Raw genomic sequence first — 22607 nt, 5'->3', positions numbered from 1 at the left:
TCTCATATAAAGCTGATCTTACTTAAATATATTTTTATTTGCTGGCCTACAAAACAATTTTATGATCATTTTTTCTTTGAATTTTATTAGCAATAGAGTACCAATATCCTATTGGTATTTAGTCCTTAATGGTCAGATTTCCTTTCTCAGAATCAGTTTCTCTGATGTACTTTATCATTAATTAACAACTACTCATAGTAGCAAGGCCACGTATTATAGAAAAACGTATGATTTCAAATTTAATTCCTTAAAATATAAGCCTCGTGTTTTTGGCATAAACACTTTACCCTTCTCAATTCAGCTTTATTAATTTGATCACTACAATAAAAGAAAATACACCAAAAAAAAAAAGTTGTTTCTGAATGATGAAATTATGAGTAATTTTTATTTAGATTTTTTAAATCTTTACATGTTTTCTGTAATGACTGTTTTCATTCCCCCAACCTGTCCTAAAGCCAAAGCCTCAGACGCTGAGTGGAGTGAGGAAGTCCCCCTCCTGCATGGGGTAAGAGAGAAATACAATATGGGGTACTGGAGCTCAAATGAGGTGAAAAGGGTGTCACACAGTGAAGTGTATGTGTATGTAAATTTAAAACATATACACGTATATACACACATAAAGCCCTAGAGCACCATCCACCGAGGAGTGTGGCACCGATATCTCAATTATAAGCACATCTCATGCACAAATTGTAGTTTCTAAATACCAATTTCCACTAAAAGGCAGAGAAACAGCTGATTCCAAAGATGGGGCAGGCAAGTACAAGGTAAGTTTGGAGAAACCTGTGTGCCCAAATGTAAGAAAGTACTTAAAAAATGATGGCAACTTGTCAAAGGACAGAGGAGCCAACTTGAAAGGGCTCCCATTGACCAAATGGGGGATGATTTGAGATTCAAAATAAATAACAGATTATAATCCATTGACTAGAAAACCGTGAATTCATAGATATTAATAACCTGAAATTTTGATTAGGAGCAGGATATATACATAGCTTCAAACTACCTCCTCACAAAATACTTACAAAGGGAGGAAGTAACTTTACAGTGAAGAAGCCTGATAGGTAGTACCTTAAGCAAGTGATCAAAATGAGTATCATCAGAAATAGTGCACTGAAATTGTGCACTACCTCATAGGATGCAATGAGAACACAGAATTGCTTTTGTAATACCCCTGCCAAAAAAGCAACTGGAATCTATTCACGAGGAAACAGATAAACCAAATTTAGGGACATTTTACATAATAACTGGCTTATAATCTACAAAAGTGCCAAGGGTAGTAAAAGTCAAGGAAAGACTGAGGAACCATTCCAGAGTGAAAGAAACTAGAGACACTACAACCTAAGACAACACATGATTTTGAAGTGGATCCTTATAAAACATTATTGGGACAACTGGTGAAACCTGAATGGGGTCTTAGGATTAGATGGGAGTAATATATCAATGTTAATTTCCTGATTTTGATGGTTGTATTGTGGCTATATAGGAGAATTTCTTCTCTTTGGAAATACAAAAGTATTGCAGGGTGATGGGGCATCATGACAGCAACTTACTCTCAAAGTGGAAAAATTTTATTTGTACCATATTTACAACCTTTCTGTAAGTTAGAGATTGTTTCGAAAATTTTTCTTTAAAAAGCAGAAAGCAAAAAAATGAATCAATAGATTCTTATTATTCTTAAAGAGCTGATAAAGGAATTCAATGATTAAAAAAACAATTTTAATGACGAAGTCTGTCCAGTTCCTGGGTCCACTGTGCACATATATGTTCTTCAAAACTGTTTTAGTTTTGTGTCATTAATTCACCCAGAAATTCTTCTCACACATGACTTTCAGAATCTTAAAACACACACACATACTCACACACTCTTCCTGTTAGTTAGGATAATGACATGTTCATAGGTGCTGTTCAGTAGAGAGAAGCTATGTGAGTTCTATTTTTATCAAACAAAAATGTTTGTAAGTATTACTATAAAAATAACTTCTCCCCCTTGTGGCAAAAATTGAAAATACATTCTGAAGAATCCTAATATAGAGGCACTTAGTATTATTCGTTATAAAGTATTTTCATATAATTTTATGTGAATCCTCTAGCACACAGCATTTGCAAACAATATATTTAAGAGGTAGTTTCACAGTTTGCTTTAGTTCAGCATTGTCCAGATTCTATTTGGATAATATTCTCTATAGCAAAAAGCTGCAGGTTTGATAGACTGCCACAACAAAATGCCAGAGTTCAAAGAAACCAAATTTACCCACAGTATAAAGATTAAAATGACAGGCAGGTAAAAAGGGATGGCCCCATTCCAAGGCACCTGCCTATTTAAGATTACAGGGGCATCAAGAAGGATTCCTACCTCTCAAAGTTTAATCTAAAAAATCTGAAAGTCCACCATTGGAGATTAATTCCTTGGAGTTGGTTCCATCCAATCTTCAAACTTAGTTTATTAATATGAAGATACTCTGGAAGAAAGACATTTTCCTTCATTTAAGATTGCCAATGGTGAAAACAAAAGAAGTCACTCATCTGAGTATAAATTAACTCATTCCAGATTCTTATCCCTATTCTTACCCCTCCATACTTCTTCCTATTAAGTGACCAGTCACTGATAATTCTATGTTTTATTGACCTACCAGTGATTATAAAGTAATTTAAGTGGTTTTTGAAAGTAAACTTAATTCCAGTTTCAGACTTTTAAATTAAAAGTGGCTCAGTTGGATACTGTCTCTTCAACACAGTAATATAGTGTCTTGGCTAAAATGAATTATTGACAATTTTAATACATGTTGCACAGTACATATTAATATAGGAAAATACATGTTAGCAGCAGCATAATGTTGACCATGTTCTAATCCATTCCACCTGCTCAAATATTAGTAAAAATAATTATATATTTGTAATGCATCACTGCTGTCTAGTGCAAATCTATGCCTTCTGAATAAATGACTTTCCTCTGAGCTTGTTTGCTGTTTGGAGTATGACTGTTATATATTCATATTTAAATTAGCTTTGTATGGTGAGGCAGACTGCAACCTTCTAAACCACTTAGAAAATGAGCAAGTATAGTTAATTACCTGTCTCTCCCCCACAAAAGTGTTATTAATCACAAGAACTGAAGTTTAGTGTTACCTCCCAGATAACAATGTTAAAGTATACAGGGCCTAGTTTAAAAATATCAGTCTTGTTAAGCCCAGGGTTATCAACCCAGCTGCTTCAAATCACCAATTGAAATTCTTACTCTCTAATGTGTCAGGTTTCTCTCCTATATACACTTGAGGATTGTTTCTCCCCTAAATTTGGAAAGAGAAAGATTGATCAGTGGTAAGAATAAAAGTTAAGAGTTAAGGCAATTTTAAAAAGATTAAATATGCAATATTTGATTACATAAAAATGACCCCTATTGCTAATACATTGAGTACATTTTTCTCCATGTTTTCACTCCAGCATTAGCCATTTAAAACTACCAATGCACTAAATAAACAACAGAATTGGCAAACTTGTGACATTAAAATAGTCTGTTTTTGAAGGTAGAAATACTGATTTCTTCATATGTTTCAAGGTAGAGCTGTCATTCACTCCCATGTTACAAAATATGGTACAAAATACCTGAAGTCTTTCTGTTGCAAAAATTACTCAAACAGTATTATGATTATGCAAAATAACTCACTAAAGAACTTTTTGATGAAAAGACTTCTAGTAGGTACACACTTAATGTTCAATTAAAATTTCATGACCACTTATAAAATTTTAAAAACCAAACTTTATAAAAGTATGACCACACACCGGACACATTACGAAAAAGTCTAACAGTAAATCAGATATTAGCCCTGTATCTCAACTTCATAATCTAAACACTACAACGAGAACCAAACATTGGATGAAAAGAAAATTAGACTAAGCAAAACTAATGAGCCTATCAAACAATATTTTATGTTGCATAAGGAGAACAGTGTATAGAAGATAAAGTGTGAGAAACATTCAGGTTTCTATCTGAGTCTTTTACTTAGCTGTAGACCTTGAGCAGATCTACTTAAAACTTTCTGTGCACGGGGTCTGTCAAATGGAGATAACAGTACCCTACTCCTAGGGCTCCTTTGAAACCAAATGAGATAATATATGTAAAGGGCTTAGCACAGTGCATGGGACTAAAGTCAATAAATATAGCTATACTTTATTATGCGTCAAAAATTTTTAAATGCTATTTTTACTTTATGTAGAATTATTTACAGTAACAATATGGACTGGTCTTTTCCTCCAAAGTATACAACGTATTTCAGGACAGACTTCTTCAAGCAGAGAGAAGTACTACAGGGACTGAATATAGTTAAGCTAATTGGATGAAAGCTCAGAATGCTTCATATGTCAAATTCTCCACTAGAAATCACTATGCTTCTAGAAAATATGTCATACTTCTGAGTCAATGGGCAATAAACGGTAATACATAGAATATTTTTGTATTAAAAAAAAATTAAACTCCCAGATCTGAGCTTTTAAAGTCACTAACAAATTATGCACCCAGGGAACCTTACTTACTCTCACGTGCAGTTCAAGCATGCCTTAAGCACTACTTCACAAACATGACCACCTTAATGGGTTTTGTGGCATTTCAAGAACAAAAATCTCTTTAGATAGATAGATGTAAATATTTCACCATCATAGATGAGAAAAAGGCATTTTAAGGAAGCAGTAAATTCTCCACTTTGAGTCGATCTACTGGCTAATTAAATTATTTTATGGTGAGTGAGAAGGCTGATATTCAGAGTGATATATTTAAAGTGAAAGGAAAGGGATGGTCTAAAATATACCATGAATTAACTTACTTAGAAGCTCTTTTTAAAACAAGAAAGGTGCTAGGGACTTGCAAACATGGGGATATTCAAAATGAGGCTACTAATAACTATCTTGAAATAGTCAGATAACCAACTGTCTAAAGATGCAACCAGCCATTATTTAACAATTCCTCATAAGAAGTATTCAGCTACTTTGGTTAGCTGTCATTTTCAATATCATAACTTATAGAAGTTAGACTTCCTTCTTAAACCTGTGTTCTGTATTTCACTTTCTGTGTTATGAAAACATAATACACTCAAGCTTTTTATCGAGTGTTTCTGCATTTTCTAAAAACACAGTGTTTAAGAGTCTATTTTCAATTTCAAAACATTATCTAAACATTGCATGTTAGCTCATGTGAAACTACGGAAAATTATAAAGATTTTCCTTATTCAAATGTTGACTAAAGTTACTGATATACAAAGTTCCATTATCGCTACCTAAAATTTTACCATGTGCATATGAAAAACATTTTACTTATTGACCATCTCTATTGAGCCATATATTTTGAGAATTTTGTAGTATCCATTAATATGAAAAATACTTTCAAAATGAAATACAATGAATGCAAAGAATGCATACTGCTTTATATAACAAATTTTTTTTTCTTAGAGAAAGACAATCTGTTTCTAATTTTGATTATATAGTCAAGTATTTTTCTGCTTAAAAAGGAAGACCTATGCTATGAAAAATAAGAAACATCTTAAAAATTTAAATAAAAAATAATTTATAAAATTCAGTATGGATGTCCTCAAAATGTAAAAATGGAGTGAAATAAAAAAAAAACAATTGCAGGGAATTTGTTTATTGAGCATTAATGTTAACACTTCTAAATTAAGTAGTCACTTATGAGTTTTCTTTGTTACTGTCCTGTCAATGGACATAATGGAAAACATTGCACAGAACTCAAACATGGAAATAATAATTAACAAAATATCTAAGCAACAAATATATGTTTTACATTTAAAAAATTAATCCAAACAAAATAATTTGAAGCACTTTTCTGATTTGGAAGTCTTAAAGTGTTCTCTCATGTTTTATTTGATATTTTTTTCCCTTTTTTATTTTTTTACAAATTGACACTGTGTACAAAGAGTTCAAGTGGCCAGTAAAACTACTGCTTTAAAATTGTTGGCTTTAAGTAACAGAGGTATAATTTGAATTCACATCAGAGCTTTCTAAAATGGCAATAGTACAAGCATATGACTTTCTCTAGTATCCAAAACCTGTTCTGGCTTTCCTTTGGCTAAGGAATAGAAAATTAGACAGCCTTCTAAAGCTGCCACAATTTCCTAAAATGCTTTGACAAAAGTTGGCATACTTCATTTCTCTTGCTTACCCTGATAACACTGGGCTAAATAGAAAATGAAGAAAATTCAGTCAATAGTAACTTATACAGTAGCTAGCTCGCTTTGGACCTGGAAGTTTGGGTAAAGCTGATGAACATTCAGAAACATATTTCTTTTTCTTTTTCTTTTTTTTTTTTTTTTTTGCGGTACGCGGGCCTCTCACTGTTGTGGCCTCTCCCGTTGCGGAGCACAGGCTCCAGACACGCAGGCTCAGCGGCCATGGCTCACGGGCCCAGCCGCTTCCGTGGCATGTGGGATCTTCCCAGACCGGGGCACGAACCCATGTCCCCTGCATCGGCAGGCGGACTCTCAACCACTGCGCCACCAGGGAAGCCCCAGAAACATATTCTTAAAATTAGTTTTCCAAAATTAGGCCAAAAAGCCTACATTAAAGGAAAAAGAAAAGTCAAGAATGAGTTGAACATTAAAGTTTATCTGTTCCTGAAGACTATGAAAAACACAATGAAAGCTGAAACACTACATATAGCTAAGAATGCATTCTCACAGAGCAAGTTTATAGTTTTTAGAGTAAAGATATTTCTAAATTTCTGCTTGATGTTTAAAATTTTATAAGTGATTTATTATGCCACCATATTAAGCCAATTCAATTAACTACATTCAGTAGGAATCGCTTCAGAAATGCCCTGAAAAAGGTAATGACAGAAACTATAGATTTAAAAAGCAACTAGTCCTTGCAAAGTTTATCTCAAGACTTAGAATATAATGCTAACTATCAATTCCCAATTCCTCTTAAAATAGAAGACTACCTGCATGTTTAGCCATTCCATCTTATTCCAGTTTTGCATAAAGGTAGAAATCTTAAAGGACTGCATTGTTGCTAAACACTGTCAATACTTCTCATACGCACCATTTAGACCACACCTCATTTTTTTACTTCCCTTGTAATATTAAAATAATGAATAAATATGGTCCTTTAATTAAGATCCTCCACCTTATCTTAAGCAAAATATAAAATAAGGTAATTTTATTAATTTCTTGCTGGCATTGGCTTAAAAATCTGTTTACCAAATAAGAAATTGTAAACATTTAAGTTTTTTTTTTTCCCAGAAAGCAGATGTATTCTGATCCACTGCTAATACCTACATAAAACATTTCATCATTTTAGTTTTGTTTATAACATTTTTCTTGGAATAGTATTATTGTTGTACCTCAGAAAAATCCAATCAATCAACTACAAAAATTATGCCCAATTGTTAATTAACCTTCTGAAAGAAGCAAAAAAGTTCTCTAGGAAAACCTAAAATAACCTGATTCACAATTACCAGTGCTGAAAAGGTCATTGAAAATTGATAAATAATAAATGTAGTTTTGCTGGAGTTTACCCATCTTTAGTGCAAAACAGGATGGTGAAATTTCCCAATGGACTATGTTAAAGAACATGAACCAGAACACTGGTAACATCTCATTTGCCTTCTGACACTAACATTTTCCAGGATGAAAACAATGACATATAGCTTTACAGAATTTGAAATTTATAAGTTCAAAAACGGAATTAAAATCCAACTTAAGGGAAAAGAGCAAAATATGCTTAGTAGTGTCCAAATTTCAAATAAAATCTCAAGGGTAAGTATGGCTGCTGTTTTTCTAAACAGTCATTTATCAATAAAATGTTGGCTGTGTCATAAGAAACCGCCTGTGCTTTCTATCAACCAAGGCCTGCTGAAGTACAACACACTGCCCTTGTAAATTCAACCTCAGCTGAAATGTCGAGCAAGGCGAGCAGATCTATAGTCAGCACGAAGTTGTACGAAGGAGTGAAGAATGTTCTTGTCCAGATTAGCAAGTTGTTCTCCTGAGCAGACTTGCTTTAAATTATCTGGGTTTACTACCAGAAGATTGCAAAGTGCATGCAGAGTATCAAAAAGCTGTAATACCAGAGGAATCTGAATTGAGATAAGGGAAGGAAAAAAATAACATTGAAACAAGATAATGTTTAGTTTTACAATCAGTTTGTAAATTCTTCTCACTTACGTACTGTTATTCAGGACTTAACTAATGATGGAGAGTTCAATGTTAGAATTTTTTAAAGTTCCTGAAGCGTTAAAACTCAAATATTTCAGACATTATAAAACTCACTATAATCTTTTTGAAAAGATTCATATTATGCCAATTTTCTTAAATAGTAATAATCATTTATACTTTTGTAAACTAGAATTAGTTATCATTGATTTAGCAGGTTTCTTAAATAATTTAAACATTAAGGGAAACTGATTTCAGAGAGATGTACATGAAGAAAGAACATATCTTCCTGATATCTGATATATGCAGCATTAGTCATGGGCGTTATTTAATAAGGTCATTTGGACTATGGAACTGAAATGTGGCCTTGTCTAAAATAAAGCTCAAAGCAAAAATGTGTTAATATTGAAAATATGACTGCAACAATACTTTTTCAGTTAGGAAATGTTAGATCTGTTTCACTACAATGTCAACAAAAGTTATAAATTTTTCACTGATGATTATAAGTCAGTGCACATTTTTTATGATCTGACTTATGTTCTTGAACCTATTTACAAGTTTGATATTTGTGAATACATACCTTGAAGTCTTTGGCACACTTCCTATATTCAGCAACATCACAAATTGCTAACATGCCACCCATACAACTATAGGAATATTGTTGAAGATGCTCATAAATAAGTCGATGAAAACGTACTCCAAGTTCCATCAAAACTGTATCCACATTCTTCCCATCCATGGAATTTTTAATCTTCTCCACTTGTTTTCTTACATAAGCACAGACTTTAACACAGGCCTGTAAAAATTTTTTCTATACTTATTACATAGAAATGTGTATCAGCTTAGCTAAGGAGAAAATACATATAGTTTCTCATTAATCTTTAAGTATAAAATAAAAAAACATGGAGCATAATAAGATACATCAATGAAATGTTAACAAAAGTACAAACAAAGCAGATATTCTTAGTAGCATACTGAATCATTTTACTCACATTAGTATACTGAATCAAAACATTGTTTTCATCTTCTGGCTTAAAATCTGTTTTCTTTTGTTCTGCAGCCAAGATATGCTTCATTTGTCCAATCATACAATTTAATGTCCTAGAGAATTGAGAACACCATGTATTTGATCCATTTAATTTACTTTATATTTACTTTTATTTATATTATTTATAATAAATTAAATTTAAATTATTTCATTTCATGTCACCATGATACTATTTTACTATGGGTATACTTTAGATTTCAAAAAAGTAAATTCTAGGTCTTGACATCAAAGACCTCTTAGTTTTATTAGCTTCCTGCTCAAAACACAGGGCAAAGATTCATTTGCCCATTACTCTATTTAAGGAAATCTTAAAGATCTTAGAAGACTGTCACTAATTTGTTTCCTTAACAACTATATTTGGAGAATGCTTAGGAAGGCAGTAAGATAGAGGGGCTTATGAGGAATGGCCAAAGTTTAGAAGAACAGGTGAGAAGAACCCGAGTTTCACAGTCTAAGGACAAGCAGGAGGCTGAACAAGTGGTACTGAAGACCCAGTTGAGAAATGAGAGTATGTGTTTGTAATGGCACGAATAATGTTTGAGTTATGTGGCACTCTCCAACAGCAATCAGCCATCCGGTTATGGGAATAAAAGAGTCTGCATTAATCCAGATTTTAGGATCTGTAAGATAATTACGGTTAAAGGAAATAAATTTTAGGGTAATTACGAGGGAGTAATTAAAGAGATGGACCAAGCTATCTAAGCACAACAATGAATAAAATAAAGCTGGGAAAGGATAATAGATAGGCAAAAGACAAAGATATTAAGGGCTAGAGTTCCTGTAACTAACTTATATTCAAATATGTTTTCTTGAATAGAAGAGAAAGGAGGAGAATTACAATAAATAAAAATATGCCCAAACCTAGTAGCGTGGGCTTTAGAATTTGAGTCCCAAATATCCAGCATTATGATCTTGAGCAAACTACCTCATTTCTTTAGCTTTCATTTCCTCACCTGTAAAATGGGAATAGTATTTCCTACTTAATAAATGAAATTATACAGGTAAAGATCCTTGTACTGTGCCCGGCACATAGCAAATTCTTTTCTTTTTTTAATAAATTTATTTATTTATCTATTCATTTATTTATTTTTGGCTGCATTGGGTCTTCATTGCTGTGCATGGGCTTTCTTTAGCTGCGGTGAGCAGGGGCTACTCTTCATTGTGGTGCATGGGCTTCTCATTGCGGTGGCTTCTCTTGTTGTGGAGCACGGGATCTAGGCGCGCGGGCTTCAGTAGTTGTGGCACGCGGGCTCAGTAGTTGTGGCGCACAAGCTTCATTGCTCCGCAGCATGTGGGATCTTACCGGACCAGGGCTCAAACCTGTGTCCCCTGAGTTGGCAGGCAGATTCTTAACCACTGTGCCACCAGGGAAGTCCGCAAATTCTTGATAAATATTGAGTTGGCCAAAAAGTTCGTTCGGGTTTTTCATCTTACAAAAACCCGAACAAACTTTCTGGCCAAACCAAATAGTAGCTATTATCATCATCAATATATAAATGCCCACTATCATCTCAAAAGACAGAGATTCACTGCTCCATATTATGAACAGGTAATTAACTACAATAAACATTACAAAAATTTTTTTGAATATAGAGTCTGCATTCACTTAATGGAAGTTACTTTTAGAAAATCAGTAAATTTATTTAAAGCATTTCAGATATTAGCCTGACAGTTCTAACTGAAAATAAAATCTTCTATGTTACATACCATTTTTAAGGAGTTTGGAGAGAGGGAGAGCGAGAGGGTGTGTGTGTGTATGTGTAGGAGGGGGCATCTACAAAAAAATATATTAAATAGAATCTGCTTTAAAAGTAAGTCTAAACATACTGACTTCCATAAATAATAAACCTGGAAGGCAATAAAAACAACATTCTAATAAAGATGAAAGCAATATGTAAAAATAAAATCAAACGTTATAGCAGGATGGTGGAATTAAAATAGACTTTCTTCTTCTCTGAAAATCATTTTCATGGTGTTTTTACAATTTAAAAAAAATGCAAGAGAGAGCACAGGGAGATCAGCTTGGTGCTTTTTGTGACCACCTAGAGGGGTGGGATAGGGAGGGTGGGAGGGAGGTACAAGAGGGAGAGGATATTGGGATATACGTATACATATAACTGATTTACTCTGTTATACAGTAGAAACTAACACAACATTGTAAAGCAATTATACTCCAATAAAGAGGTTAAAAAATTTTTTAAATAAAAAAATAAACACAACAACAAAAATGCAAGAGAAATAGTAAAACTAACAACTTGCCTGTCAATGCCAGTATCTAATTTCATCTCCATCTGTTCAATTATTTCTTTTTTCTTCTGAAGGCATTCAGATAACTTAGGAGAAGAGCTATTGAATGTTTAAAGGGGGAAAAAGATCACATTAGTAGCCTTACAATTCTAACAGTTTTTCATAGGCATATGTGTATAGCTATATACCTACACACACACACACACACACACACACACACATTATAATTTGCTCCCCAATCCAAGAAGCATATAAATAGTAAAGTAATTATTTAGTATTCACTATGCCCAATTCATTACAATAGTCATGCTAGGAAAAATTAACCCGTTAAAAGAGAAGGAAGAGGAGGATTTAGATTTATTACTTTCATCTGTGAGGAGACATCCCTTTAGAATATAAATATGTGATTTTGATATTCTGAAATTATTTGGTTTCCTTTTTAATTAAATTTCTGGTATTTCAGTAAGAAAAATCACAAAGTCTTGAGAATATAGCAAATTATACTAATTAAAATTTGCAGACTAACACCCAATTCAATTGTATTTAGCTTTCCTATATTAAAAAAAACGAAAAACAAAACCAACTTGGTAGCCATATTTACCTTCTGAATAATATTACCTAAATGTCAAAAAACACCCAAAATATTAAAGAATATGCAACCCTAATAATTACGTGAATTCTTTGTTATGTGACATTAGAGCTCTTTAAAAAGTAAATTTCCTTTCAAAATGTGATTCAGGGATCACAAGTAATCTTTATCTTTGAGATCATTTCTAGACTAATTATTTCTTGGCATATCAACGCTTATACAAAATGTCTAGAATTTTATCTTCTATATGAATATTCTTCCTCTTTAATTATAGTACTACACATACAATTTTAAAAATCACGTTCACATATATACTACCTTATTTAATCCTCACATGCTTTAAAAGTTCACATAAATTGATAGGAAGATATAAACCAAACCCCATTTAATGCCTCATCAAAACCTGTCCTATTAATCTCATAAAATTGTTATTGTACATCTTTTTATTATAATAAGTGGGAACAAGCTAGAAGTTGTCTTTCATATCAGATTTAGGTTTATGACACATTCAGTAAACCAAAATTAATACCACAGAAGGAAAACAGGAAGGCAAGGAAGAGGAAAAGGGCTTTTACTTATTTCACACCCTCCTGTTCCTGTTTATGTTTTAACAAACATCTATTATTTTTAAATTTTAACAAGAAGTAGAATACTATAATATTCATTGAAACACCAATGAAAATCAGACAATTTGACTAACCTTATTAGTGGCATAAGGTGATCATTAAACTGCTTGTCAAAAAGATGAAAAATAGTATTGGCCTGGTGCACAACATCCAAAAAATAGAGATTTGCATTCCTAGAATCTGAAGAAGGAATTCCTAAAGTTGGAAGGCATGTATATGTTAGAATCATATTAAAGAAATTCATGTAAGCAACAGAAAAAAGAATGTGGTTTTATATATACAACATGCATAAAAGTAACTGCTGTTTCATTAAATCAGCAATAATTTTTGTGGACAGAAGAGTAAAATTAAGCTTGTTAATAATTTAATAAAATTCATCCAAAGTTTTTACATCCAAATTTTCACTATCTACTCGTCTTCATTATTTGTGGAGATAAATAAAAAATAAATCAATCAATAAATGAATCATCTTGGACTATACCTTCTCCTTCCCTTTTCTGCCCTCTTATGCGCAATGATTCATGAGCCATGAATACACTTCTATCATTTTTCTTATAACCATTTTTCTTATAACCAGGCCTCTTTACCTCTGATAACAGTTAAAATAATTTTCTTATTAGTATCCTGGTTCAAATCTCATCTTTTATGCTATATATTGTTGCCATAATAATGTATTTAACATATTTCACTCACCATGTTCTCTACTATTTCCTCAAAAATAAGTCAAAGTCTCCTCACTGTCAAAATAATAAATTCCAGATTTTCAGCACTGTATTCAAGCCACTTCACATTCTGACCCCAAAACAGACAGCTGGTCTCTCCAGATTTGTTTCCTCTCTTGTAAGGGAGTAATAGTTAAACTCTAAGGTCCCTACTAACCACAGACATTTATGTTTCTAGCTAAAGTTCAAAGACATAAGGGGCTAGGAAAAATACTCACAGAAAATGAGAAAACAAAAGTTTAATACCTAGAGTTCTTTACAGGAGGAGGATTTTTTTTCAAAGTTTTAAAAATGGAAAATAAAGGTGTTTTATTTTCCCATAAACGACAAAATCACCAACTGATAAGAAAATTAAAGGCTCCAACACAAATTTACAAGAGAAAAAAATAAAGTCAATACACATGTAGAAAATACTAATCCTTGCTATTAATGAAAGACATGAAAAGGCAATAGTGATGTACATTTTTAACCACTAAATTATTAAAGTTTTTAAAGAATATTCAGTGGTGTGCAGAAAAGCTGGAATAATCATACATGCCAGCAGCAGTATAGATTAGTGGGGAAAAACCCCTTAGGAAAATCGTTTATACGTATAAAAATTTTTTTAATTTGCAATACACTTTGATCTGGTAATTTCACTTCCAGAATTTTATCCAAAGAAAATAATTCAAAATAAGGAAAACACTTTAAGCTCTACAATTGTTCACTGTAGCATTATTTATACTACTAAATTGCTGAAAAGATCCAAGATGTCTAATAATAGGGGGTGGTTAACTTTATAATATATATGCACGGCAGAATTTTATAAAATCATTAGAAATAACAGCAGTATGTACTAACTAAATAGCTGCATGGAAAATGTTTATGAGTATAAGGGACATTCTCATCCTACCAGGAAATTTTTTAAGCCCTTCCAAATTATGAATACTGCTATTAAAATGAATAAGCTAGGCTTCCATACTAGGTAAAGAACAACTCCTTCATACCATATAGAATCAAATTCATGTTACTTTTTTATTATCTTCTTTAATCTTCACATCTTTGAGGTGGATATTATTATCCCAATACAAATAACCACATTAGCTTATTTGTAAATGGCAAATGTTAAATACTTGATGTCAAGTTTCTGCTGTATTGGGTGGAGTAGGGGGGAAGCAGGCTACAAATGCTTATCTATGTCCTGCAGGTTAAAAAAAAAAAAGGGTAAGAATAAACCACAAGGTTACTGAATTATGGGTAATTCTGCTTCAACCTTAGAAACTTTATGGAATGAAGTTATATACAAACATTTTTGAGCATGTGCTATGTGCTTTCTAGGTGCTAGCCTATAATGGCAATTAAGACAGATAAGATTCTTAAGACAGGTAAGATTCCCGTGAAGTTCACTATTCAAGAGAACTTACATGCTGTTCTCTCTACTTAAAATACTCTTTCTCCAAATATTCAATTTACTCCTTCACTTCATTCAGCTCTCCAGTTCATGTCTCCTCAGAGAGGCCTTTTCTGACCAGCCTTTCTAAAAAAGCCCTCTCTCTGCCCCTGAATTCTCCATCCTACCTCCCATTACTATTCTCTATTCCTTACTCAATTTTATTTTTATTCATTGCACTTACTAGTCATTTGTCTATCTTTTCCACAAGAATGTAAGCTGCATGAGTACAAGGTTAAGGACTTAATAAGCATGTGTTCAATGAATGAATTCTGGTGAGTGAGGCAGATATTAACAAGTGAAAATTTCATTGTAACAAGTGCTATGAAAAAAGTTAATTCAATGATGAAATAACGTGTAACTAGGCTGGGAAAGGGGTGTCACTTTAGCTAGGTCGATCAGCAAAGGCCTCTCTAAGAAGGTAGCCCCTTAGCTAAGATCAGAAGGGTGAAAAGCCAGACATGAGAAGAGCTGAAGGAAAAGGATTGGGGGGTAGGGAGATACCAAGTGCAAAGAACCTGAGTGAGGAAAATGAATGAAGGCCAAAGGGGCTGGGGTAGTGAGGGGAAATGCAATATGAGATGAAGATGAATATATAAGAGGAGGCCAGATAAAAAGCTATACTTTCATAAAGAGTTTTTTGTTGTTTTTCCCCTAACAGTAACAGGAAACCACTAAAGGGTCTTAAGCAAGAAATTTTAAGACCCTTGAATTTATAACATAACTGTTACATGGAGTCAGTTATTTGGAAAGGTAAGAATGTACACAAACAGACCAGTTAGGAATGGATAGAGATGATGATCTTTAAATCAGGGTGGCATCAGCAAAAATGGAGAAAAGTAGACGAATTTGAGTTATGTTTCGCAGTATACAGACAGGATTTGCTGATAGACTGGCTATCAGGTTTGATGAAAAGAAGAATTATGATAACTCCGGGGTTTGGGCCTTGAGCAAACAGTAAATAGTAATGCCTTTTAAAGACATGGAAAAGAAGGGGAAAGGAAGTTTAGGTGGAAGATAAAGAGTTTCATTTGGGATATATTAAATTTGAGATGCACACAGAACAGGTGAGAGAGGTCAAGGAGGCAACTGAATTAATGGGACTGGAATTTAGGGAAGAAGTCATTATTATCCTATTAATACCAGTAAACCCAGGAGACCAAAAATAAAAGAAAAAATTTTATATGAATCTATTCCTCTCCAGGTTTATTTTGAAAAGGCTTACTTTCCTTTCTAAATCTTACTTTACTCAACTGTCTCAACCAGAATTGCTGTCACTTCCATTTCTGCTCCTTTGGCATTTCATAGCTTACAGCATTGTATTACATTCTTCCATTCACTGTAGTGACTCATGTAGCCCTGGTCAATGTAAGCAATATGAGAACTGTGTCTTTCTATAGCTTCTAGCATATGACAAATCCTTGTTACAGAAGCTCAAAAAGCATTTTGTTGCACTGAACTGCTTTTGACAGATAGAGTTGAATATATATAAAACAACATTATGCATAGTTTAACCAAATAGGATCAAAGGAATTTAACACGAAGTATAACACAAATAAATATACTTACCAGCAAGTCCTGTTTCCAAGGCATAATCAATATGTTCAATACATAAAAATTCCACAAGAATGGTAAAAATTCTAAAGGCATTCCTTGGTAAATCAGAAGGATCAGAGAGCTTTAAAAACAAAAACCAAATAGATCATTCCTCAAGTTTACCTTTAAAAAAAGGCAATACTTTTTTTTTTTTTTTTAGCAATCAACTTTGTATAAGACATAGTCAGTATTCAGGTATCAAAATGATAACTTAAAACTCTTCCTGCCCACCCAAAATGCCTTTCTCATATACATACAGTTACAATGCTCCGTGTCTGTCTACAACTCTCCTGGCTTAGACTAGATCAATGTTTTTCTGACCTGGATTGTAACCCATTAGTGGACTGTGACAAGAAAGAAAGAGAGAAAAGAAGAGAGAACCAATAGAAAATAATGTCTAAAGTACACATTAAAACCAAATATGTTTTAATGAAATAAACACATATAAACATAACACACACACACATAAATACATATAATAAATGTACACTCAACTGCCAGGTAAAGTGCCTTTTTTATTGTGAGTCACAGTAAAAGAATTTTGAGAGACACCAAATGAACAAATGCTATTCTAGTAAAACTCAGAACAAAAAGGATTCTTTATTTTATTGGAGGGTGGGGATGGGAAATCAATAACAGACACACTATAAAATACGATAGGCTCAAATCCCACTTTCATCACTTCCTGGTTGAGTGAACCCTTGAGATGTTATTTAACCCCACCAAGCCTCAATTTCTTCATCTGTAAGGTAGGAATAATATTAATAGTACTTATATCCTAGCCTTGAGGTGAAAATAAAGTATGAAAATGCATGTAAGGTATTTTTCGCTCAGTGTTTGGCATGTAATAGGTTCACAATAATAAATTTTCATTTTGATGTTGATGTTGCTGCTGCTGATTAACTACTTAGTAAAGGAATTATTAGTAATTATGCTGAGAAAATTAAATCCCTCTTTAAAAGTTAGAAAATTACCTCTCAACTTCTTATAACTGCTTCCTATATTATTTATCAATTGATTGTTGCCTACTTGTAGTCTCCATTTGTGATCCACTCTCAGAGTAATGGGCACTGAAGTGCATAACCCACTTTAAATTCCCTAAATCTCTACTGATTATAAATACTAATTTGGTATTACTCAATTCCCTTCCTGGTCTTCTTAATACAATCCTAACCTTTACCCTTCATCAGTCTCTCTACCACAACCCTCACCTTCCTTCTTTGCTCACTGATGCTTAACAAATGCCCTTAGCAAGCCACAAAGAATAAATTTAATTTTTCACATTCCTCCTCTCTACATCCGTACATTCATGCATAACTCATTGAAGAGGTAGACTGAATATGTGTAAGGATATAAAAGACATAAACAACACTGTTAATCAACTGGACCTAACTGACATTCATAGAATACGCTATCCAACAACATCAGGATATACATTTTCTTTAAGTATTCATAAAACACTTACCAAGATGGATCATATTCTGGGCTAAAAAACAAGTCTTGATAAATTTAAAATGGATTCATATTACACAAAGTATGTCCTCTAACCACAACGGAATCAAATTTAAATCAATAACAGAAAGACATCTAAAAAATCCCCTAATATGTGGAAATGAAATAACACACTTCTAAGCCACTCTTGGGCCAAAAGAAATCAAAAGGGAAATTTAAAAGTATTTTGAACTGAATGAAAATAAATACAACAAATTAAAATTTGTGGTATGCAGCTAAAGCAGTACCTTAAAGGGAAATTTATAAGACTAAATGCCTATATTAGAAAATAAGAAAGGTCTCTAATCAATGTCTCACCTCCACCTTAAAAAACTAGAAAAAGAAGGGGAAATGAAACCCAAGTAAGCAGAAAGAAAAGACGTAATAAAGAGTGGAAATCAATGAAATACAAAACAGAAAACAGAAAAGTCAATGATACCAAAAGCTGATTCTCTGGGGAAACCAATAAAACTGATAAACCTCCAGCCAGAATGATCACACACACAAAAATACCAATCATCAAAAATGAATAAGAGACATCGCTAAAGATTCTACAAACGTTAAAAAGATAATAAGCTACTATACATAAAATAAACAACAAGGTCCTACTGTAAAGCAGAGGGAACTATATTCAATATCTTGTAATAACCTATATTGAAAAAGTATATATTATATATATTATGTATATATAACTGAATCACTTTGCTATACACCAGAAACTTAACAGTGTAAACAAATTATACTTCAATTAAAAATCACACACACACACACACAATCAATTGACCATAAAAAAAAGATAATAAGGCAATACCATGAACATCTTAATCCCAATAAATTCAACAATTTGTGTGAAATACACAAATCTTAAAAGACACAAACTACCAAAACTCACTTAAAAAGAAACAGGTAACTAAAATAGCTCCATATCTACTAGAGAAGTTAATTTGTAGTTTAAAACCCTCACAAAGTTAAAAACTGCAGGCCCAAATGACTTCACTGGTGAGTTCTACCAAATATTTAAGGAAAATATAACACCAATTTTACATAAACTCTTCCAGAATATTGATGAGGAAGGAACACTTTCCAACTTATTCTATGAGGCAAACATTACCCTGATACCAAAACTACACAAAGACATTACGAGAAAAAAATATGTACACATCAATATCCCTCTTGAAGGCAAACACAAAAATTCTTAACAAAAGTTTAGCAAACCTCATCCAACCATACATAAATAGGATAATACGTGATGACCAATGGGGTTTATCAAAGGAATGCAAGGTTAACATTTGGAAATCAATGTAATCCAACCACATTAACAGAACAACAACAAAAAAAGCATTTGACAAAGTCTAACATCTAATCCTTATAAAAACACCCAGAAAACTAGGAATAAAAGAACTTCATCAATTTGATAAACAGCATCTATGAAAAACAAATGGGACCTAATTAAACTTAAAAGATTTTGCACAGCAAAGGAAACCATAAACAAAACTAAAAGACAACCTACAGAATGGGAGAAAACATTTACAAATGATGCGACTAACAAGGGATTAATTTCCAAAATATACAAACAGCTCATAAAGCTCAATAACAAAAAAACCAACAACCTAATCAAAACATGGGCAGATGACCTAAATAGACATTTCTCCAAAGAAGACATACAGATGGCCAAGAGGCACATGAAAAGATGCTCGACATCGTTAATTATTAGAGAAAGGCAAATCAAAACTACCGTGAGGTATCACCTCATACCAGTCAGAATGGCCATCATCAAAAAGTCTATACATAATAAATGCTGGAGAGGGTATGGAGAAAAGGAAACCCTCCTACACTGTTGGTGGGAATGTAAATTGGTAAATGTAAATTGCAGCCACTATGGAGAACAGTATGGAGGTTCCTTAAAAAACTAAAAATAGAATTACCATATGATCCAGCAATCCCACTATTGGGCATATATCCAGATAAAACTATAATTCAAAAAGTTACATGCACCCCTATGTACATAGCAGCACTATTTACAATAGCAAGACATGGAAACAACCTAAATGTCCATTGACAGATAAATGGATAAAGATGTGGTGTGTGTATAAATTTATATATATATATATATATATATATATATATACACAATGGAATACTACTTAGCCATAAAAAAGAAGGAAATAATGCCATTTGCAACATGTATGGATCTAGAGACTATCATAGTAAGTGAAGTAAGCCAGACAGAGAAAGACAAATCTCATATGATATACCTTATATGTGGAATCTAAAAGAAAAAGAAACGACACAAACGAACTTATTTCCAAAACAGAAAGAGACTCACAGACACAGAAAACAAGCTTATGGTTACCGAAGGGGAAAGCGGGATGCGAGAGGGATAAATTAGGAGGCTGGGATTAACATATACACACTACTATGTATAAAACAGATAACCTGGGCTTCCCTGGTGGCGCAGTGGTTGAGAGTCTGCCTGCCGATGCATGGGACATGGGTTCGTGCCCCGGTTCGGGAAGATCCCACATGCTGTGGAGCAGCTAGGCCCGTGAGCCATGGCTGCTGAGCCTGTGCGTCCGGAGCCTGTGCTCCGCAACGGAAGAGGCCACAACAGTGAGAGGTCCGCGTACCACACACACAAAAAAACAACAGATAACCAACAAGGACCTACTGTATAGCACAGGGAACTATATTCAATATTAAGTAATAACCTATAAGGTTACCTATTTATATGTATACATATCGCTGTGCTGTACACCTGAAAGTTACACGATATTGTAAATCAACTATATGTCAATAGGGGCTTCCATGGTGGTGCAGTGGTCAAGAATCTGCCTGCCAGTGCAAGGGACAGGGTTCAAGCCCTGGTCTGGGAAGATCCCACATGCCACGGAGCAACTAAGCCCACGCACCACAACTACTGAGCCTGGGCTCTAGAGCCCTCGAGCCACAACTACTGAAGCCCGCGCGCCTAGAGCCCACGCTCCGCAACAAGAGAAGCCACCACAATGAGAAGGCTGTGCACCTCAACGAAGAGTAGCCCCTGCTCGCCACAACTAGAGAAAGCCCGTGCACAGCAACGAAGACCCAACACAACCAAAAATAAATAAATTAATTAATTAATTAATTTAAAAAACCTATACGTCAATAAAAAAAATTTTAAAAAAGAAAAACCTACAGTTAGCATCATATTAATGATAAAGACAAGAATAATGCAGGGTATAGGGAGGGTGGGAGGGAGAAGCAAGAGGGAGGGGATATGTGGATATATGTATACGTATAGCTGATTCACTTTGTTATACGGCAGAAACTAACACACCAGTGTAAAGCAATTATACTCCAATAAAGATGTTTAAAAAAAAGATTAAAAAACAAACAAACAAAAAGAATAATGCAAGGTGTATGTTCTCGCCACTTATAGTCAGCATTGTATTGGAGGTTCTCACCAGGGCAATAAGGCAAGAGACAAAACAACAGGCATCTATATTGAAAGGAATAAGTAAAACTGACTTTATTGGCAGAAAACATGATATTCTATACAGAAAATCCTGTGGAATCTACAAAAAATGCTATTAGAATAAGCGAGTTTAGTCAGGTTGCAGGTACAAAATCAACATATAAAAATCAACTGTATTTGAGAACTCAATATTGCTAAGACGTCAATTCTCCACAAACAGAACTATAGATTCAAAGCAATTCCAGTCAAAATCCCAAACTTTTTTTCCCCCAGAAAATGAAAAATTGATTATCAGACTTATATGAAAACGCTTTAGAGGACTCACACTACCTTATTCAAGATTTATAGTTACAGTGATCAAAACAGTGTAGTATTAAACTTCCAGAAGAAAACATAGGCAGTACATAGGTCTTAGCGATATTTTTTTGGATCTGTCTCCTCAGGAAAGGGAAACAAAAGCAAAAATAAACAAACGGGACACAATCAAACTTAAAAGCTTTTGCACAACGAAGGAAACCATCAACAAAACAAAAAGGCAACATATTGAATGGGAAAAGATATTTGCAAATGATATGCAAGATAAGGGGTTAATATCCAAAGTATATAAAAAAACTCATACAACTCAATATCCAAAAAAAAACCTGATTAAAAAATGGGCAGAGAATCTGAACAGACATTTTTCCAAAGGAGACAAACAGATGGCCAACAGGCAGATGAAAAGATGCTCAACATCACTGATCATCAGAGAAATGCAAATCAAAATCACAATGAGATACCACGTCACACCTCATACAGAATGGCTATCAAGTCTACAAACAACAAATGTTGGCAAGGATGTGAAGAAAAAGAACCCTGTACAATGTTAGTAGGAATGTAAACATTCCTACTGGCACAGCCACTATGAAAAACAGTATGGAGGTTCCTCAAAAAACTGAAAATAGAACTACCATATGACCCAGCAATTCCATACCTGGGTATATATCCGAAAAAAACAAAAACACTAATTCCAAAAGATACATGCACCCCAATAGTCAGAGCAGCATTATTTACAACTGCCAAGATACAGAAGCAACCTACGTGTCCATCAGCAGATGAATGAATAAAGAAGATGTGGTATATATATATACAAGGGAATACTACTCAGCCATTAAAAAAAATGAAATTTTGCCATTTGCAGCAACATGGATGGACTCAGAGGGCATTATGCTAAGTGAAATAAGTCATACAGAAAAAGACAAATACTGTATGA

At 33.6% G+C, this 22607-nt stretch overlaps 1 protein-coding gene across 2 annotated transcripts in view; it reads right to left on the bottom strand.

Annotated features, from left to right (window-relative positions):
• Positions 1 to 1552: 1552 nt before the first annotated feature.
• Positions 1553 to 22607, bottom strand: part of EXOC5 (exocyst complex component 5) — a 51912-nt gene continuing 30857 nt past the window's right edge. For both annotated transcript variants that reach the window (XM_019923578.3, XM_019923585.3), the window contains 6 exons: positions 16387 to 16495; positions 12741 to 12861; positions 11464 to 11550; positions 9149 to 9257; positions 8737 to 8952; positions 1553 to 8080 (listed from right to left, as the gene is read on the bottom strand). In XM_019923578.3, coding sequence (XP_019779137.1) covers positions 7892 to 8080; positions 8737 to 8952; positions 9149 to 9257; positions 11464 to 11550; positions 12741 to 12861; positions 16387 to 16495 — 831 coding nt within the window. In that variant the 3' untranslated portion in view covers positions 1553 to 7891. The remainder of the gene's footprint in view (positions 8081 to 8736; positions 8953 to 9148; positions 9258 to 11463; positions 11551 to 12740; positions 12862 to 16386; positions 16496 to 22607) is intronic.

Source organism: Tursiops truncatus, chromosome 2 (genome assembly GCF_011762595.2).
Source record: "Tursiops truncatus isolate mTurTru1 chromosome 2, mTurTru1.mat.Y, whole genome shotgun sequence".
NCBI lineage: Eukaryota > Metazoa > Chordata > Mammalia > Artiodactyla > Delphinidae > Tursiops > Tursiops truncatus.
The sequence above is the reverse complement of the archived record's forward strand: the minus strand, read 5'-3'. Positions and strand labels throughout refer to the sequence as shown.